Source organism: Pseudoliparis swirei, chromosome 11, assembly GCF_029220125.1.
Source record: "Pseudoliparis swirei isolate HS2019 ecotype Mariana Trench chromosome 11, NWPU_hadal_v1, whole genome shotgun sequence".
NCBI lineage: Eukaryota > Metazoa > Chordata > Actinopteri > Perciformes > Liparidae > Pseudoliparis > Pseudoliparis swirei.
In genome coordinates, this window is record NC_079398.1 from 665,181 (window position 1) to 686,052 (window position 20,872).

General features: G+C 40.9%; 1 protein-coding gene across 7 annotated transcripts; it reads left to right on the top strand.

The window, feature by feature from the left end:
- Nucleotides 1-279: 279 nt before the first annotated feature.
- LOC130200984 (sorting nexin-14-like) lies at nt 280-16,440 on the top strand. Of its 7 annotated transcripts, none has more exons than XM_056425558.1 (31): nt 280-371; nt 1,245-1,427; nt 1,552-1,672; nt 1,995-2,068; nt 2,494-2,572; nt 2,675-2,718; nt 2,822-2,909; nt 2,987-3,071; nt 3,153-3,309; nt 3,490-3,565; nt 3,783-3,827; nt 3,938-4,018; nt 4,870-4,984; nt 5,346-5,501; nt 5,611-5,735; nt 6,435-6,493; nt 6,970-6,996; nt 7,698-7,844; nt 9,036-9,168; nt 10,805-10,991; nt 11,295-11,378; nt 11,654-11,754; nt 12,432-12,543; nt 12,706-12,746; nt 12,920-13,039; nt 13,811-13,934; nt 14,396-14,560; nt 14,657-14,752; nt 14,861-14,952; nt 15,519-15,575; nt 16,319-16,440. In XM_056425558.1, exons 2-31 carry the CDS (start codon nt 1,291-1,293, stop codon nt 16,403-16,405), a joined length of 3,015 nt encoding a protein of 1,004 aa, XP_056281533.1. In that variant the 5' UTR covers nt 280-371; nt 1,245-1,290; the 3' UTR covers nt 16,406-16,440. The 7 variants fall into 7 exon arrangements, with proteins under 7 accessions (XP_056281533.1, XP_056281532.1, XP_056281536.1 ...); XM_056425557.1 differs by lacking the exon at nt 280-371 and adding an exon at nt 773-1,073; XM_056425561.1 differs by lacking the exon at nt 280-371 and adding an exon at nt 773-1,073 and having other exon boundaries at nt 16,341-16,440.
- The last annotated feature ends 4,432 nt before the right edge of the window (nt 16,441-20,872 follow it).

Below are 20,872 nucleotides of genomic sequence, written 5' to 3' on the forward strand. Positions count from 1 at the left end.
ACTTCCAGTGTCCCAGTAAGCCAGAAATCATCGTCATGCACAATACCGGGACTCAAACTGGCCAAACTATATTGAGTATTGCTACCATGTGACCTGTGTTTTTCCTTACAGTCAGCCCAGGATTTTTAGAATCGTTTTTCTTAATGTCAACAGTTTCCTCGGCGCAGTAAACGCTTCGTCTCCAGTTCTGCTCAACACTCCCGTCATCTCGGTCCTGATGTGACACACGTGACTGCAGCGGAGCTAATCAGGCGGCTGAATAACGTCAGTGAGCTAAAACCGCAGATTGTTTTTACCTTAGCTCGTCAACAAAAAACGACGTAAACATGCACCCGTTTCCGTGTGTAGTTTATCTTGGGTCAGTTCACGAGGTGAGTCATTATTAACCATTCATATCAAGGCGAGTGTACGTCGCGTCGCAACACGACATGAATTGGCTGATGAGGAGCCGCCTCTTCCTCCTCGGCCGCGTCTCTTAACCCTTGTGTTGCCTTCGGGTCAATTTGACCCGATTCAATGTTTAATCCTCCTGTTACCTTTATATTTACTAACATATTTTACCCTTGAGGTCAATATGACCCCAGCTATTAAAATCTCCAGAAAATTATTAGAATTAATATTGTTTTCCAAGTTTAAGTGTGAGGTACTTTATGTTTGTTTGTTGACTCCTGAAAGAACACCGACATTAAACATTGAATCGGGTCAAATTGACCCGAAGGCGACAGGAGGGTTAAAGCGGGACCTGAGACGTGTCTGCGGGCCCATTTGAGCGAGGTGCGCCAGTCTGTAAACTATCGCTGCCGCAGCCAGTGCGCTGCGTGCAGCGGAGGTGACATCACGCGTCTGCAGCAGCCGTTGAAATGACAGCGAGAGCGCAGCAGCCATTAGCGCGGCATCGCAGTTTGAGGACCGCCTGTACGCAGATGTTGCTGCGTAATTGCCTCTAAATCCACATCGCCTCCAACGTTGATCCTATACACGGGCAACCGGCGCGTTCATTCTGCGAATTCACGATGGTTTCGCTGCAGAACTACAATGAAAACTGGCCCTTTAACGTCCACCGTACATTTACAGTAAGTGCTGCGGTCTATAAATAAATAAAAACGCTACAACGAGCGTGCTACGTAAACGGAATACACTGCATACAATAACACCATTTTTTAACTGAGACGCTGTTACGCATCGCTGCTGTGCGCCGTTATTTATTCGCACAGTCGCCACATGAAGTCTTCTTTATTTTCCAGTAATATGCAATAATAAACACGCGAAGAGGCTCCCAACGCGACGAAGATGGGCTGCATCAGGGCTTGTCTGCAGAACATGAGACGCACAGTGAAGCTGGAGCGGTTCAGGGAGCTGGGGCGACAGTATCCCGTCTTCTGCTTTCTGCTGCTGGTCCTGCTGCTGTCCACTGTGCTTCTGAACAGGCGAGGAGGCTTACACAGTAGTTATTACTCCCATCAATGTCGCTTCATACAGGGCATCCCTGACACCTACTCCTAAAATGTGTTCACTCATTCACCGGTCATATATTGTCTTTTATTTTGACAGATATATACACATTATGATGGTGTTTTGGTCCTTTCTGGCCGGAGTTGTCACTTTCTACTGCTCTTTGGGGCCAGAGTCTCTGCTGCCCAATGTCTTGGGCTCCATCAAACCAAAAAACAAGGTACCCCTGAATGCAATAATAGCTGAATAGAGTAATCTGAGACTGACACAATGTAAGGTCACAGCAGTCATCATAACAATTTGGAAAATATCATTGTTTTGTCTTTTGCTGCTTTTTAAATGTTGAATCTAACTTTTATGGAGATTTCTGAAGACATTTTGGGTATTAATGAACATGTAATTGATTGGACATACATGCTTATTAATAAGGCCCTTCCGCTGCTGCAGTAAATTATGGGAAATATTAGTATTATTGTAGTATAATAGTACTTGTATTATAGCATACCTCTGTAAGTTTACAGGATGTTAACTTTCTATTGCAGTTATACCAACAGGAGCTGTTTCCACTGGGCCACAGCTGTGCTGTTTGTGGAAAAATCAAATGCAAAAGGCATCGGTGAGATATCTGGTTCTGTTGATTTTCAGTGGTAGTCGAGGACGTGGCTGCAGTATGTTTGTGATCTTATCATTTGTGTCAACATGCTGAGAATCTAAACTCTCAATGCCTATTGGACTTTGTACGTTATGCGACTGCATATCTTGTGCCAGTAAGGGAGAAGATACAAATCAAGTCGGTCATTAATTTGGAAGCAGACAGGAAAGTAAAGTGTAGAAAGAGTCATCTGGATTAATTGAAGAGACCCCTTATATAATTCTGAATTTATTGTTTTGGGTTTGCCAACATGCGTTAAATGTGCTCAATAATCACTGTTGTTTATTATAATGTATGGAGGATGTTACACTGCCCTCTAGTGGTTAGGAATTATTCTAATGATTTTCTCTATAATAATGTTATATCTTTACTTTTTCACTTTCTTATAGACCGACTTTATTACTTGAAAACTATCAACCATGGCTCGACCTAAAAGTTCCTTCTAAGGTGGATGCTTCTCTTTCAGAGGTAATGCATGCATGGATTAAACATATTTTTAAATATATTTACTATTAGATTAATATTGAACCAAATAATCTCATAGTCCAGTTCTGTTTGATTATTTTCAAGATTCTGGAGCTGGTTCTGGAAAACTTTGTGTATCCTTGGTATAGGTAAGCCATTTACTGTATGTTTATCATGTCAGAAACCAAAGTGAGTCGGTATAATGTGTTCAATTTAGTGATAGATGTGACGGTACGGAGTTTTTTTTTCCAGAGACATCACGGATGATGAAGCATTCGTTGACGAACTCAGAGAGACTTTGCGCTTCTTTGCGGCTGTCTTGGTCCGCCGAACCCAGAAGGTGAAAAAGTGGACTGAAATCTTGGGATGCCTGTTGACTGAACATGAATAATCTGTTATCAAATCTTTCCCGCTCAGGTGGAAGTGGCATCCCTCATCACACAAAAGCTCCTTAAAGTTTCCATGAAGCACATTGAAATAATAGCCAAAGCCAGACAGAAAGGTATTGCTCAGGTGCATCACCCATTGAGTCTTTTCTTTGTGTTCACCATAAAAGAAAACAACAAACCTCTCCCCTGTGTAGTTAAGAACGCAGAGTATCTTCAACAAGCTGCCCTGGAGGAATACGGCCCTGACCTCCATGTCGCCCTTCGTAGTCGCAGAGATGAGTTCCTCTACCTCAGGAAGCTGACTGAGATGCTCTTCCCCTATATTCTGCCACCCAAGGCTACAGACTGCAGGTAAGCAGTGCCTCCATGTATTTATCAAAGTGCAGCACAAAACCTCACAGCATCGATGTACATCAATAACCTCCAAAGACAAAGTCTGACAGCATTGACACGAAATAAAAGTAAAAACAGGTCAGTCTTTACTCTCTCATTTTCTTATTTCCTGCGGCTTTATCTCTTCGCTTCTCTCAGATCTCTTACTCTCCTGATAAGAGAAGTATTGGCTGGTTCTGTCTTCCTTCCTTCAATGGACTACTTGGCTGATCCTGTGAGTGTAGACGCATTAAGGGCAGATGTTCTACTGTGGATGCAGTTTGTCAGTCAACGACTATATTTGATTTGTACTCAGTAAGCATGTCAGCTAACATTATTTACCAAAAGCACACAAATGGCAAACAAATATCATCTTTTTCAGAACATCAAAAGTACTTTCAGTGTTCTACATGTTGTGAACTGACTGGCTGCTTATTCTTTTTATATTACAGGACACAGTAAATCATTTACTTTTAATATTCATCGACAACTCCCCTGTAAGTATATGTTGAATTGTTACCGTATGTGCACAGGCAGTGACATGTCCATTCTGTGTGTGTAGTAAATCATATCACGTGTGGACATAAAACACGCTTGGTCCCCCTAGCCAGAGGAAGCCACAGAGCCCGCTTCGACGCTGGTTCCTTTCCTGCAAAAGTACTCGGATATTCGCAGCAAAAAGCCCTCTGTGAGTGTTTCCTTCAATCAAAACATAAAAGTACCACCTTCGAGATACTGTACGTTATGATGTCATCACAGTATTTGTTTATTTGTTTATTTATTGGATCCCCATTAGCTGACGCCTTAGCGACCGCTAATCTTCCTCGGGTCCACAGAAAGGACAAAATACAATACATACAAAAACATACAAAACATATCGTGAAACCAACAGTTAAAAATAGTACAACAAAGTAAAAAATAGTGCAGTCAGATGCACAGTACAGTCGAAGGATAAGATATATGTCATGCAATTCAACTTAATTCATACAAAGAAAAAGAAAATCAGATGACTAAAAAGCAATAGAATACGTCAAGTGGTGAATGTTCTTAGGTGCGCCTTTAATTGTTTTTTGAATGACAAATTATGACTCATGTGAGTTAAACGAGGAGGTAGTAAGTTCCAAGCGGTAATTGCACGATAGATAACGGTACGTTTGAGGAGGTTAGTTCTTGGGGTTGGCGGTATCAATTGACCTAAACTAGCATTCCTTGTGTTATGGTTATGTCTGTTAAATGTGTAACTGATTGAAGAAATATACCGGTGTCTGATTAAATACTACTTTCCTGAAAAACATGAGAAGACAAAAGTGAAGTTGAGTTTCAACTGAGAACCATGACAGGCGAGAGTGCATATATGCAGTATTAGTTCTAATTGAACACTGGAGTGCTAATCTGGCAGCTCTGTTTTGAACCATTTGTAGTTTATGTATGCAGACTTTGAGTGTGTTTTAAGCTGGTATGTCAGGTCTCAACGAGTTCGCCGGACTGGTTATAAGAGCGCTGCCGTTCCTAACTGTGACTTCCGCTCTCTCTCGCCAGGTGCTGAAGTTGGAGTTGAAGGAAATCAGAGAGCAGCAAGACCTTCTCTTCCGTTTTATGAACTTCTTGAAGCAAGAAGGGGCTGTTCATGTGCTCCAGTTCTGTCTTGCAGTCGGTAAGCCTGTCCCCAATCCTTCAGATGGTTTCACAAGATACATTGGCTGCTCTTACAGGTATGGAGTCACCTGGCTACCAGCCAGTCAAGCCACCACCACAGGAACAAACACGCAAAATCACCTGAAATCCAGCTTTTATATTCTAAATGCTCCTCAAATCTGCATAATTGATATAACTTAGGAAAAGTAATGTGTCGTAGTTGTAATGTCAACCGTTGACTCTCGAGCAGAGACATCTAAAAGAAGCACCCCTCCTCTAACCCCTCTCTCACCTCTGAGCCTCACACTGTCTGAAAGCACCAGCGAAACTCAAAAAGGTCCTCGTGGCGGCTGAGAGGTTTGACTGCTTTCACTTCTCAGAGGAATTCAACGACAGGATACTGTGCCCTGAGCTGTCTGACACCGAGAAGATGATGCTTCACGAGGAGGTGAAGAAGATCTATGAGACGTACTGCTTGGACGAGAGCGTTGACAAGATCCGTTTCGACCCCTTCATCGTGGAAGAAATACGAAACAGTATGTCAATTACTAAAACGACTATTTCCCACAGACCGATCATATAATTGTCGTCTTGAAGAAGTGTGGACGCAATAAACATTTGAGCGTTCTTTGTTGACATTCCCAGTTGCAGAGGGCCCATATGCAGAGGTGGTGAAACTGCAGACCATGAGGTGTTTGTTCGAGGCCTACGAGCACGTCCTGTCCCTCCTGGAGAAGGTTTTCACTCCCATGTTCTGTCACAGTGATGAGGTGAGCGTCGACACCACCAATCAAATCTCTCAGCTCACTGTCGACATCACATGACAACACATGCCCGAGGCTCAACCCGATTAATAAATCCCCTCTTTCATATCTGTGTGGCATCTGTCTGTCATGCTTCTGGTTTCTAATTACAGTCCTGTCAAAATCAGGTTGTGTTAGCACAGACTGAAAGTTAATATCCTCGACCATTTTAATTTAGTTTGCATCAGAGTTATCAGTAAAGGGACTGCGAAATGATGGAAATAATTTGTAATGTACTCATTCTCCCGCGCTATCCTCTTCCGATCTCTCAGCCACCAACCACTATCGCTGTGTCATCAATACCAGACTCGCGGATGGCCAATGAGCCAACGCTGGCATTATGCCAAGCCCATTCCACCCCTCAGAGCTCATTGAATACAGCTGGGTGGACCAGTGTCCGGTCATTGTCCACAGCCGGCCTTGCATGTATTGTGTTTCTGGAAAATAATAATATAATTTCATATAATGTTGCCCTATATTTTGTTACTTCCTGCTCTACAACAGTGAATTTATTATTATTAGGATTATGACTATTATGATTATTATTGTTATTATTAAGGCATAATGAAGTAACTTGATTCATAGATCAGTATTTTAATTTTAATGTTGTTTATGAGGGTCACATGCTATATTGATTGACCTTCGCTGACTCTTTACATGCTCCAGTACTTCCGTCAGCTTCTGAGAGGGGCGGAGTCTCCGGCCAGGAATTCCAGGATGAGCAGGTAGGTTTCACTTTAACAATAATTTGTCTTTTTTTGTCAGAATTTAAGCTGAACTATAATGTTTACCAATATTTGTATTCATTAGTTCGTATTTGTCACACATATCCCATGGTATTTAATAATCGAGTTAAAACACAGAGTGCCTCACTGATAGGTAACACATACATTTGCGGCACTATTTGCCCCCACAACCCAAGTTCCTTCAATCTGCCTGGATGTCACTGATGATTTATCCAACTGTTTATAATGTTTACAACTTTGTATCCTGTTAGCCGGTGCAGTGTGAAGACAGCTGCATCGAACATGAATACAAATGTGTCTTCATACAGCCTATAAAAAAAGCTGTACAGTAGATTACTTTGATAAAGAGTGAAGTGACCTGAGGCCAGGGATCGACTGTCATGTTTCTATCACGGGGTGCGGTGTGTCTGTGGCCACGAGGCCCTGCCACTAACTCCTTGTGCATATTGTTCCAGAAATAGCCTCAGTCTGGATGACATCCGGTGAGTATAAGGCATCAGTGGCTGGCTGAGCAGTGCTGCTGCACGCAAGATACAAACCACTTCATTCTGGCCTGATTGGTCTGGGCCCACTGCAATCAGGGCTCCAGGTCATTGAGCACTAGACGATAATATGAGAATGATCTATCACTTTATTGCTAATCTAATGACGCCCATAAATAACTGTGTTTTTGGTGCCTGTGCTGTGAGTGCAAATGAGAGAAGATTGAGAAAAGTGACCTTAATCAGCTCATCACATTAATCATAGCATGAGTCATCATTTATCGTCAGTTAATTCAGCTAATCAAGAGCGTTGCTGCTGAACACATGCAATATAGAATTGTACTTTTGGAAGGTTGAGGCTTAATTCTGAAATTATTTTCTTGCTACTTTTTCCAAACTTAGGTTTGCTCGATTTTTTTCGAAATGACAAAAGAAAACAGCATGAGTTATGCCGCCTAAAGAAGACAGACGAGATCAGAAATAATTGCTCTCACTGGCACTCGCATTCGTATAAGAGCCTGAACTCCTTCCATGTAACCCCACTCCACTCTGCCCGTCTGTCCGCCTGTTTCTCCATCTCTGTACTGCTACCACCATGCTGTGTCTGTATGTCCGATCTGATTCTGTAACCACCATACTGCTTGATCCGCGGTCCTCTCCCTCCACTTGCCTGTGGGGACGTGACCTTGTTCTGCTTCTAGTTCCTGGGACTGGAGCCCCGAGTCCCCGTCCTCCCTGTTCACCGCCTCTGGCAGCTCTTCACCTGCATCCTTTAACTCTCTCCATGCCCAGCCCACGTTCACAACTTTCCCATACGGCTCGCTCTCCCACCGCCACTCATCACCCAAGTAAGTCGGGCTCCATCCGTGCGTCACAGGTTGCTCAGTGTGATGTCATGCTGTCTACCTTCCCCCTACGCGACCCTAGTCCCAGCCAGACGCCCGCATGGTGGGATTGATGCATGGAATCCTGTTTTTTATTTGCCATGTGTCCTACCTCCAACTTTATTGTGTAGCCTAGGCTGAAGACTCGCCTGTTGTTTTCCACAATGCAGTGACTTTTCAATGTTCAGTTTTTTCGTGTAACGGGTACATCCCCCGGTGTCATATGGGGATTTGTATTTACCTACATCTAACAGGCATTCCCTCACAGCGCCTGTGATGTTGTGAGCCTTCTCTGGTTGACTAGCAGCTGATCATACAATATACACTACCGTTCAAAAGTTTGGGATCACCCAGACAATTTCGTGTCTTCCATGAAAAATCACACTTTTATTTATCAAATGAATATAAAATATAGTCAAGACATTGACAAGGTTAGAAATAATGATTAATATTTGAAGTATTAATTTTGTTCTTCAAACTTCAAGCTCAAAGGAAGGCCAGTTGTATAGCTTATATCACCAGCATAACTGTTTTCAGCTGTGCTAACATAATTGCACAAGGGTTTTCTAATCATCCATTAGTCTTCTAAGGCGATTAGCAAACACAATGTACCATCAGAACACTGGAGTGATAGTTGCTGTAAAAGGGCCTCTATACACCTATGGAGATATTTCATTAGAAACCAGATGTTTCCACCTAGAATAGTCATTTACCACATTAACAATGTAGAGAGTGTATTTCTGATTAATTTAATGTTATCTTTATTGAAAAAAACAGTGCTTTTCTTTGAAAAATAAAGTCATTTCTAAGTGATCCCAAACTTTTGAACGGTAGTGTATTTTTAAATCATTCCAATCTGGGACCCCCATCATACTAGACACCTGTTCATGAATTCACTGCGCGGTGCTGTGTTTGCTTTTGGCCCCGCAGCACTTTTTACAACAAACTAGGCATTTCATTGTGGGATGGCTGTGCCGTGACCTTTTTGGCTGTGGGTTTGGCTGCCGTTGTACAGTCGTGAGACCGATGCCGTACGCTGCTCCTCGCTTCGCCTCCTGTCCGCTGCGGTTCCTTCTCTGTCACTTCTCTCAAGCTGCTGAAGCCATGCACATCTCCATGACGCATTATTTAATAACCTCCCTGTTTGGCCGGCAGGAGCACATCAAAGAGGGGCGAGTCCTTTGGGATCAGCCGCATTGGCAGTAAGATCAAAGGAGTGTTCAAGAGCACAACAATGGAGGGAGCCATGCTGCCATCCTATGGGCCGGCAGAGGGAGAGGACGACATGGTGAGGCTGATCGAAAAGAGTCCTTTCACTTTTAGATGATTTAAAGTGTTTCTTACAATACTGACACAATGATTGTTTGGATCAAAACACAAATCAAAATGTCCGTTCAGATTTCTCTTTTCATGTAAACTTTAAAGCAAGTTTACAAGTTACAAAAAGTAAGGGAAAAAGGCACTCCTCTACAACAGGGGTAACTTAAGGCACACTTTAGTTATAAACTATTTCACGAGGACCACCTTTCCAAATAAATGAGGAAAAAAATAATTATCATGACAAAGACCAAATAAAAAACCTGTGCTTTAAATATGTATTATGCCACTGTGACCCGCAATGACCAACATCAATCTTCTGCTTACCCTCACTCATCACTGCCTGCCATAATGAATCCAACTTTAAAGTATTTAGGGTTCTACTTCTTCATCACATGCACACGGTTGTCCAACATCCATTTTGTGTCACTGTATCCGAGGGAGCGTTGGCTAGCTAACTGGTGGCAACATGTTTGTCTCCCTGATTTTGTTAACTAGTCGTTGAAATCATGCTTTGTTTGAATGAATATGTTTTTTTATTGAAGTGAATTACTGAGTACATTTATTTATAAAATCCACCAGCTTTGTACTTTTTCAATTGCATTCAAACCATTGAGCAGTATCTCCGCGGCCCACTAGATGGCGCTCTGAGGCCCTCCATTGAGGTGGAGGATAGCTGCTCCACACCAACACCAGTGACCACTTGGCCGTGTTGGGGAGTGCAGAAAGGAAGCCATGCTGCTCACCAAATATGCCTCCCATGTGTTAACTCTTAGAGCTTCATGTTTGGATGATATCACACGTTTTAGTTGTGGATCACTGCTGTCTGGATTCCTGAGACATTTGCTTGATTTCAGAAAGTGATACACATACATGAAGTATACAGTATCTAGTTATCTCAAGCTCCACTGGAGCTTTTTCCAATATATTCAGTTGCTCGTCTGGACAGCGTGAGTTTGCATGTTCAATTTGCAAAAACGTTTGTGTGGACTTCAAGGAGCAAGTATTTCCCCATGAAAACACACGCGACAAACATGTGCTTTTGTTGAGAGTAACCGCCATGTGTTGTTATCCCAGTTCTGACCTTATGAATTCTTCTTCTTTTTCTGTATAGAACGTGCCAAACTGTTTTACACATTATGTATAGAAAAATCAAAACATGTGCATATTGTATACATTGACCTGTCTTCCACAGCTTGTGCACCTGTTCGCTGAATGTCCGGAAATGCTTCTTTAATTGCTCTTCCTGTTGTGGAAGAGTTTATGCTGGGTTAGCTTTTGCATTTCCTTTATTTGTGGCTGAATCTCAGCTGACCTTTGTTGATTTCCCCATTTCATAGTAGCTAAAGTTGATTGGTGTACACAGAATCTGAATTGAATTAAAAAGGTCAAACTGATATACCTGTACACACTTGAGTTGTAATTCAGAACAAAAATGAACAACAAAAAAAGAAAATCTGAGAATTCAAAAGTGAGCCCTCCAGGCAGCACTGCTCTTAAGATGGTTCACAGTATTTTGCACCTTAAAACTCGCAGATTGGACCGTGACCTATCTCTCCTGAAGACGCTTACTCTACCGTAACCGCTCTCACTTACTCCCATAAAAGGTGGAGGAAGCCATGATGGTGCTGGAGGATGACTCCCCCGTGGAGGCGGCCTCCACCCCGAGCACCCCCCGAAACCTCTCAGCCTGGAACATCACCATCCCGTACATTGATTTCTATGACGACGATGTGAAGAGGGAGAGGGTTCCTGTGTTCTGCATCGATGTAGAACGCAAAGACCGGAAGGCAGGTGAGGCTGAACGGACTCGGTGTCACCTGAGAGGGGTCCTTCTGCTCGCTCCATGGGGTTTCGGACGGGGCTGTGGTCGGATATAGTTTTGCCAATAAAGTGTGAGGTTACTGTCAGTTTGTATTCAAAGAAATGTTCAAAGTGGCAGAAATATTTATCTGTAAATAAGCAGCGAAGCAACAACTTTTTTGTATCGACCAAAATCAAAATATAAGAGTTAAATATATGTGACTGCAGTTTTCACTGCCTGTCTAATTAATTATTAACTGTCCCGTTTTTTGTATTCCTGTCTGCTCTCTGCAGTGGGACATGAGACTGAGCACTGGTCCGTGTACAGAAGATATCTGGAGTTCTATGTCTTTGAATCAAAGCTCACTGAGTTTCACGGTAAGGTTTCTGTTTGCATTAGAGGGCTTGTGCACTAATCTTTCTTATAATTTATTTTGTCATATGGAAAGAATTTCCCACCCAAATGTTCCCACAGATTCCAGAGGTCTCACACAACATTACCTCCATGTGAACCGTAGCTTTCTGGGGTCAAGTCTTGGCCCTGTTGCATCATTTAGGAACCCCTTTTGGAAACCATGCAACTGCTATTTGCCCCGTCAAAGTCAAAGGAAGCTTGAGGTTTTAGTTTTTTCATTTATTTCATATTTTTGTAGGCTCCTTTCCAGATGCACAGTTGCCTTCGAAGAGAATCATCGGTCCCAAGAATTACGAGTTCCTCACATCGAAGCGGGAGGAGTTTCAGGAGTACCTTCAGGTAGATACATGAATGGACAGAAGAGGCTACTGTGAAGACTGAAAATCCCTAATTATATTTCATGGAAAATGTTTGCCAGTAATATAAACTATGTTAATTGGCAAAAAAACAATTAAGATACAGTGGTGGTGCAGTGGCATCTCATAGCAAGAAGGGTTCGATCCCCGATCTCCGGCGGTCCTTCTGTGTGGAGTTTGTACGTTCTCCCCGTGGCAGCGTGGGTTCCCTCCGGGTTCCCTCCGGGTTCCTCCGGGTTCCTCCCACAGTCCAAACACATGCAGCTCAGCTCAGGTTAATTGAAGACTGTAAAATGTCCCGTAGCTGTGAATGTGAGCGTGAATGGTTGTCTGTTTCTACGTTCCCCCCGCGATTAACCGGAGACCCGTCCCGGTTAGCCTGCCTTCGTCCAATCTCAGCCGGGTTCGGTTTCAGCGCCCCGCGACTCTGCGAGGATACGCGATTTGGATAATGGACGGTATGGTCCTTGAAAAAAAATAAAGTAAAACATCTGTGATTGAAAGTGTCCACACGGCAAAATGAGTAATATACTGTCCCTGCTTTCTTCTAATGTTTCATATATTTAAAAGCCACAGCACTGATTTAAGATCCTCGGTCGTTCTACTTTAGAAGAACACAAGTTTTAGTATAGAGTCAATTTAAATGTGTTTTCCTTGCAGAAACTTCTGCAGCACCCGGAGCTGAGTAACAGTCAGCTCCTCGCCGACTTCCTGTCCCCTTACAGTATGGAGTCTCAGTTCCTGGACAAGATGTTACCGGATGTGAACCTGGGTACAGTATGACTGACTAGGACCAGTGAGATGGATTGTGTTCGCACAGCAGAACATGTCAAACAGAGAGCCGGATATCTGGTGGCAGTGAAAAGATATTTGAGCTTTAGACAAAATGTGACAGAACCATGCGGCACTGAGATAAAGTCTTTATGTTTCACAGGTAAAATCATCAAGTCAGTTCCCAGCAAACTGATAAAAGAGGTAAGAAATGTATGAGCGTGTGGCCACATTTATTTATCTCTATCTCATCTTTCTACAATATTAATGTCATCACGACAAATTTAAGCTGTCAGTTAACATTTTTATATAATAAATACACAAGAGAAACTGTCATTGTAATTTAGACGTATTGTATCCTGTGCTTTCTGTCTCAGAAAGGGCAGCATCTAGAGCCTTTCATCCAGTCCTTCTTCAACTCCTGTGAATCTCCCAAACCCAAACCGAGCCGCCCCGAGCTCACTATCCTGAGCCCCACCTCGGAAAATGATAAAAAGGTTGGCGATTTAAATGGTATAACTTCCTTCCTTTAGCTTTATACTCAACTTTCTGGTTTATAAACCCACCATCCAATCGAGCTTTCCAGTCCCAGAACACAATTATGGTTTGCATCCGTAGGAACTGTTTTGTTTTCTTTGTGTCGTCGTGATAATAACAAGTTTTCTATTGTTTTTAAATGTAGTCCATTCTCCCAGCTGACTTTAAATATAAGACTGAAACGGGACCTTAAAGAAGTATAGATAGAGGTTAAAATTGTATTTGAGACATCCTGCCGCTCGGGCTTTATGTAAATGGCATTCTATCATATTTACACTGTGTGGGGAAAGATGATGTCATTGCATATAGTTTCTATTTAAATGTTTTCATAAAACTGTTATCTGCGCTGGCATCACACCTATCTTGGCCATATGAAAACTTGCAAGAGGCTGAATCTATCGGATCGTGAAAAGCTTCATACGTTTTGCTTAAACACAATTCAGCCCATTTATGCCCGATTCAATATAAATGTCCACTTCACTAAAGCTCCAGAACAAACGTGTCATCGTCTCAAAATGCAGGGATACGCCTACTGCCATCGACTAGACTACTGTCATGTTTAAAATGGAGACGGAATTTCTTTCTCGGATTTTTGTTTAAAAAACAGAAAGTACCTCAGCAGAGTGTTGCCCGACACTCAGAATAAAAAAGGCTGTTGAAATGGGAAGTCAGGATTGTGATCATGTGGTTTTAAATTGGCTTTGTTCTGATGAAATCCTAAAATTCCCTAGCTCTTCAACGACCTCTTCAAAAACAACGCCAACCGTTCAGAGATGACCGAGAAGAGACACAATCAGAACTATTTCTTGGAAATGATCACTGTTGAAGGGCTGTATGACTACTTGATGTTTTTGGGTAAGTGCCTTCACCTGGAGGCGTTATGAGCAGTTTGAACAGATTGAGTATATTTCAGCAAAATCAAAAGCAGATGTCACATAAACACACTTTTATAACAGCGGCCTTATGGGATTCCACAATGGGATTATTCAGATTATATTTGATTGACATTGCACAGAATACAAGTACAATTGCAAAAAAAAATCAGTTTTATTATGAGCTTTGTAATGACTTTTGTTGTGTGTGTATTACAATATTATTTAGACATGTTTACTCTTGGAATAATACCTAAATTCATATAGCATTAAAAGAATTATAATAAAACCGTGTTTAACAGAAACACCAGGAATAAAAAAGTGAATAAAATTTATCACCACTATCTTTTATTAAAAGACATTGCTGCCTCGTTAGCGGACTCCTGATACTCACTCACACACTCTTTCTTCGTCGCTCTTACCCTCTTTCTCGACGGTTGTCAGGCCGAGTGGTCTTCCACGTTCCCGACTGGCTGCACCACCTGCTGATGGCCGGCCGCATCCTCTTCAAGAACACACTGGAGGCCTACACAGACCACTACCTTCAGCTCAAACTGAACATGGTGGTCCAGGAGCACCGGCTAGTCTCGCTCATCACCCTGCTGAGAGGTAAGATGGGGGAGGGGAGAGAAAATGAAATCTGTGTTTTTTCCAAACATGCTAATTTAATAAGGCGAAATGATTGACGTCATTTTTGCCCTTTAGACACGGTGTTCTGTGAGAGCAGTCTGGCCCGCTCGCCTCAAGACAAGCAGGGGAGGGCCAAGAAGACATTTGAGGAGATGAAGACCTACATTCCAGGTATGCTTTCAGTTCTTCAAGGCAGTGTTTTGTAATTTGTAGACCAACGAACTGTTGACACTTCAATTGTGTGGACTCACAAGAAACTCACAAGCCACTTGTCTTCAGACATTCTGGGGAAATGTATTGGAGAAGAGGCCAGGTATGAAGGGGTGCGTCTTCTCTTTGACGCACTGCAACAGCCAGTTCTCAACAAACAGGTACGCACACACACACACACACCTCACACACACACACACACACACACACACACACACACACACACACTTCACTCCCAAAATGAAGATTTGTGTATCAATTACTCCACCTGTGTTACCTAAGGAAACCTTTTTATTTTCTTGTATGCCGTGCAGTTTAGGTGGAATCCCAAAACACAAAAAAAGATGAATTGAAATAAAGTTAAGTGCCGAGTACTTCCCAAACACAAAACCTTACTATTTAAACACTTTGTATTTTTTTGGACTTGCACGGACTAGTAGCCCGCCTGGGCAATCGTGAGACTGCCTCTGTGGAAGTGTTATGAACCGTGTGTTTGGGAACTTGGACTGCACGAGTCGTGTTCGTCAAAGAATATTTCAATATAGTTTTGCTGTTGTGAAATGTGGTACCAATTTACTTAAATTCATCAAGAATTGTCTCCATATTTGGATGGAGGCATGCAAGAAAATCTATTTTCTATAACTCGTAAAAAGGTAACACAGGTTGAGTAATTGAGTAAGTATTGTTTTAATGCTCTATATCTCCTCTCTGCTTTGGCCTTCCTCAGCTGACTTACGTGCTGTTGGACATCGCCATTCAAGAACTTTTCCCTGAGCTAAACAAGGTAAACAGATGTTAGCCTTGGTTTTGACAGAAAGATAGAGTCTGAACATCTAGCCATCCAAACATTATCGAGGGGGAATCTGAAAATGTTTGGACAAAAAATTAATTAACAAGTAAAATATATGTCTCTATTATGATGTCTGACTAATACTTTTAAAGATTATTATTGTTTATCACTGTATTTTCTTTAGCAGAGTTTTGTTATAATAAAATTCATGCTTGGTAATAATAATTAACGTCTTTATAAATTAGTTTATAATTGACTGCAGTTCCATTTTATTATACACTTAACAGTAATTAAATATTTGCATTCTTTTTTTTACCAGAATAGTAATATAGAGTTATGGAGTTCAGTTTTTTTATCCAGACAAGATTTATTTATTGTGTCTTACTATAAATCAGGAACAAATGGCAACGGAAATAGTTTGTGATTCAAGAGATACAAATCTTATCTTTTTTATATTTGATTTGTGTCAGTGCACATGTGATACTTCAGTTATACATTTTGAGGTTACTCATTAAGATACAAATTCAAAATGTATGTTCATTGTTTGGATGTATTTGTGGCTGTTGAAGTATACCACTTTCTGATGTACAGCGTTCATGTTCTACATTATGAGATTTTTCTCCAACATAATCACTGCGTAACAATCGCAGAATAATATTACCATGCATACTGTATTTCAATCTTATATAATGGAACACCTATTCGAGATCAAAGACCGTCTATTTTAGTGCTGGCAGTGTGTTTGTGTTTCCTCAGCAGGTACAGAAGGAGGCCGCTGTGATGGCTCCATGGATGTAAAATGCACTTCAATGGACATGAGCTGACATGCTTCTTGGAATAAAACGAAGCATGAAACGCATGAAGAGACTTGTGTTGGTTTGGTTCCCTGAAACTAACGTCTAGATCACATGTACAGTATCTGATTGGATACATACCACAGCAAGAACCCAAGGCTTCTCCTGCCGTATGTATCATTTATTTTGCAGAAATAAATGATACAACAGTGTAAAGTCTTAACTATCAACGCCTTCAGTGTAAAAGTGTACACTTTAAATTACTAATGTGATATCCTGTTGAGCACATTGTGGTATTGCCACAGATGTGAACTGCCATAAAACTACACAATTACATTATAGCTTCTATTACCTTGAAAAAGGGTCACTGTGAAAATAATTCTACTCACAATGGGTTTTTATTTTATTTTGAAAGGTCAATAATCTATTAATCCCTGATTGCACTTCTATTTGAGGGATAGGAGACATTTGCAAGCATGTGGATGTCCAAATCAAAATGCCTTCATGATGTGTAAAAAACAACAACCTTCCTTTGATTCCCATTTCAATTTATTTTAAGAGGCTAAAAAGGAACTTGAAAGTTTGAATCGATTTCGAACAAAAGTATTCTTAGTGTTTTTCTCTGTGTAGATTATATGTCAATTAGAGATTTCTTATGCCCGAAGAGAAGAAGATGGACAAAATGTAGCTTAATCTAGACTCCAGCCCACTTAAGGGAGCTTGATCCAGTATATCATGTTCTGTATATTTGCTGCCCAGTAGTAATAACTGAAATATCTGAAGAGAAAGTCCACCTTAAGATCGATGTCTTTGTCGCATCACTTTACTGATATCATCCCAAGCCAGTAATATGCTTATCCAAGGTTGTAAAATATTTGAAAAATGCATATTTGAAAAATGCACATTTGAAAAATGCTTTAAAAAAAAAATGCTTTTTTTGAAAAATATTTGCAAACCGCTTTTTTGAAAATTGCATATTTGTGAAATGCATATTTGAAAAATGCTTTTTAGAAAAATTCATATTTGAAAAATGCATATTTGAAAAAATGCTTTTTTGAAAAATGCTTATTTGAAAAACGCAAATATGAAAAATGCATATTTGAAAAATGCTTTTTTGAAGAATGCATATCTGAAAAATGCTTTTTGAAAAACGCATATATGAAAAATATTTGCAAAATGCATATTTGAAAAATGCTTTTTTGAAAAATGCTTTTTTGATAAATATTTGCAAAATGCTTTTTTGAAAAATGCATAATCGAAAAATGCTTTTTTGGAAAAATGCATATTTGAAAAATTCATGTTGGAAAAAAATTACTATTTAAAAAAAAATGCCTTTTCGAAAAATGCCTTTTTGAATAATTTATTGTTTGAATTCTCCAAAATGAATTGAATTGAGCACTTATCTGTCCACTAAGAGAGGAGGTGACCATAGGCTGGTCACTTCCTCTCGCCAACCTATGTCTCTTTCTGCACACAAACCTCACACATACAGTGTATAAGTAAACACACAAACACGCACACACGCACAATCAGACACAATCCGACAGCTTATACCTCCAGGAGCAGCAGTAAATCCATCTCATGCTCACATAATTAAGTCTGATTCTCCTCATATCACAGAGGACTATTTCAATTACAATGTTTCCAATCCATACCACCGGGTAATCTTCCTCTGATTGTTAAAATGAGGCCATCAGTGATACTGTAGCAGCATGCTCGGAATATTTCGAGAGTCAATGCATTATGCAACAAAACCTCAGTGACTGACACAATGGAATCACTGCAGCATTATCTCGAGGGCTTAATCAATCAATTCTACGCTTCCAATTTTCCTCCTTAAAGTGTGGACCAGTTCCAGCTCTTAAAAATGCTGATAAAACTCATAACTGCGTGCAGCAAGTCTCCAAATGGACTGGGCCACTTCCACTCCAGCCAAAATGAGTTTGACCGCATAAAAACAGGCTTGCTATCAATCATCACTACTTAGCTCATGTCCTGTCACATGTTTTCCTTCAGGGAATATCACTGCCCTATATAGTGCATTTAGATAAACACTTTCCCACCTCTCCTTCCTGTTAGCTGTGTACTGAAATGCGTTAGCAGCCCTGTGACCCACACAGGAAGGGGCTCCCAAAGATGGGGCACAAGCCCTCCAAACAGTGGCATAGTCCCTTCCTTATATGGTGGCACCAGCTCCTTTAAATGATCATCACATTTTGTAAAGTTAGAACCCCAAAAAGCCTCCAGTTTTAAATAGAAGCGCATATCCCTCCAGATTCATTTTGAGCAGGGGGCCCTAGAGAGCTGATTGGCAGAGCAGAAGGCACCATATGCCATGAGACCGGGCTGGGGCACTCTGCAGAGGGACAGCTTCTTCAACTCAAGATGTGTCCTACATTGGATTCCTTCATTGTTGCGCAGCCTTCGGATGGCATTAAAATGCCCCTAAAGTAGTGCATACCTGTGAACTGCAAAATGTATCTAAGTATAGGAAGTCAAAGTCATTATTATGATCATTAAATGAGGACACAAACCAAGACACAGGGAGTGAGGTTTTAAGAGAATAGGAGTGCATAACGCATACTTTTTCACATACTGCAGCTTTTCTCTTACAAAGTAACGTACTGTTGCATTTCGTTTGCATCCAACTGGGACGTCATACTTCCTCATTACATTGCACCTTGATCTTAGACCATTTTGCTCATGTACTATTTATACTGACATGTAATTGTCTAAGTAGAGACACTCGATATTCGGACAATATTGCGACGACATACAGCGCAGTGTGCGTCCATCTTCTTACAATAACAACCAATACACCTTGATGACATCATCAATTAAGCGACACACCTTGAACAGGAAGTCAAGTTACTGCATCCCCCTTCTTTTGAAATAAATATGACGATAGCTGCCAAATTAAATAGTAAACATTACTCACTTAAACATCTCAGAACTAGAATGGGCACTCGGTAGAGCGCATACCTTCGCATATCACAATATTGGGCATTGAATTATGAACATTTTGGCATTATTTGCATGCCAATTGGATAAACATTGACTGGTAAAATAAGATTTTGACCTTTTCATGACCTTGACCTTTGACCCGATCGATCCCAAAATCGAATCAAATGGTCCCCGGATAATTACCAATCATCCCACCAAATTTCATGCGATTCGGTTTAATACTTTTTGACTTATGCGAATAACACGCACGCACACACGCACACACGCATACAAATACACGGCGATCAAAACATAACCTTCCGCATTTTCATGCGAAGGTAACAAACTGATTATAGGCAGTTATGTATGCCAAATCCGCAAGAACATAGTATTACTGAAGGAAATATGTAAACAAATAGTAGATATTTCATATCCTCCGTGCAGAGGATTGTGGGTCAGAATAGACACAAAGCATACGACCGGAGAACATTTCAACGACAAAGAACAAAAGCATGGCAAGGATAATTTACAGTAGGAAATATCACAAGGCGTGGCCTGAGCACGGGGAAAGAACAATCTGGATAGAGGATGCAGAGCTAGAATAGATATAGTGTGGAGTTGATAAGTAGATGGAAGGCAGCTGTTAGGGGAATGAGTCCACGCCACATTCAAACATACAGGGGAGAAACATGCAGTGCACGGCTGTGTCAGTTGTATATTATTCATATTAGGTCATTACAATGTATTGATTTGTAAATTGTAATTGGAATACTAGTCGACTTTACTAATTTAGCATGGCACTAATAACGTTGACTCAAGATGCCCAGTTTTTAAAAAAAGGATCGAAATGGTTGCAGCAGAATCAGAGATATAGTCTCATTTATTCCTCTTACTTCTCAAAACCAGTTGCTAACATTACCCACAATGCAATTTGACTTTATCGAGGTCTGTTAAACTCACTGCTTTCTAAATTTTGACCACCAGAATATTTGAATTTTCCTTATCTATCTGCCCTATAATTTAACTTTTTTGGATAAAATGTTCATCGTATTATTCATAGTAAACATTCAATGAAAACATATAAACTGTAGAAGTAAGTATATTGGAAATAAACTGAGAACTGTTTAACTTTTTATTTTGTTGTAAATGGCCTCAAACTGTATAGAACTAACCTACAGTCGGGTAAGTGTTTTAATATGCAGCATTTAGATGCACGTCAACTCGTAATGTGTCCAACACGAAATAGATTAATTGCTTTCTAAATGCAGATTTCCTGCAGACAAAGCAGCACACATGGGATACTTTTAGGATCCAGGTTCCAAACATGGCTGATCTAGCGGCTCCGCTTGGTCATTCCTCCCGTGGCTCAACTCGTAAACACTTGGATAAGATGAGCCATTCCCTGCAGCGATGGTTTTGGGTTGCTGGAGAGCGAGGGTTGAATCTCTGAACAAGGGATCTGCCCTGATTTTGGGTTTGCCCTATTTGGTCTAGAAATAGATATGACCACAATAACTAAAAGGTCACTGACTCAATGTGATGCTGATTAAACTT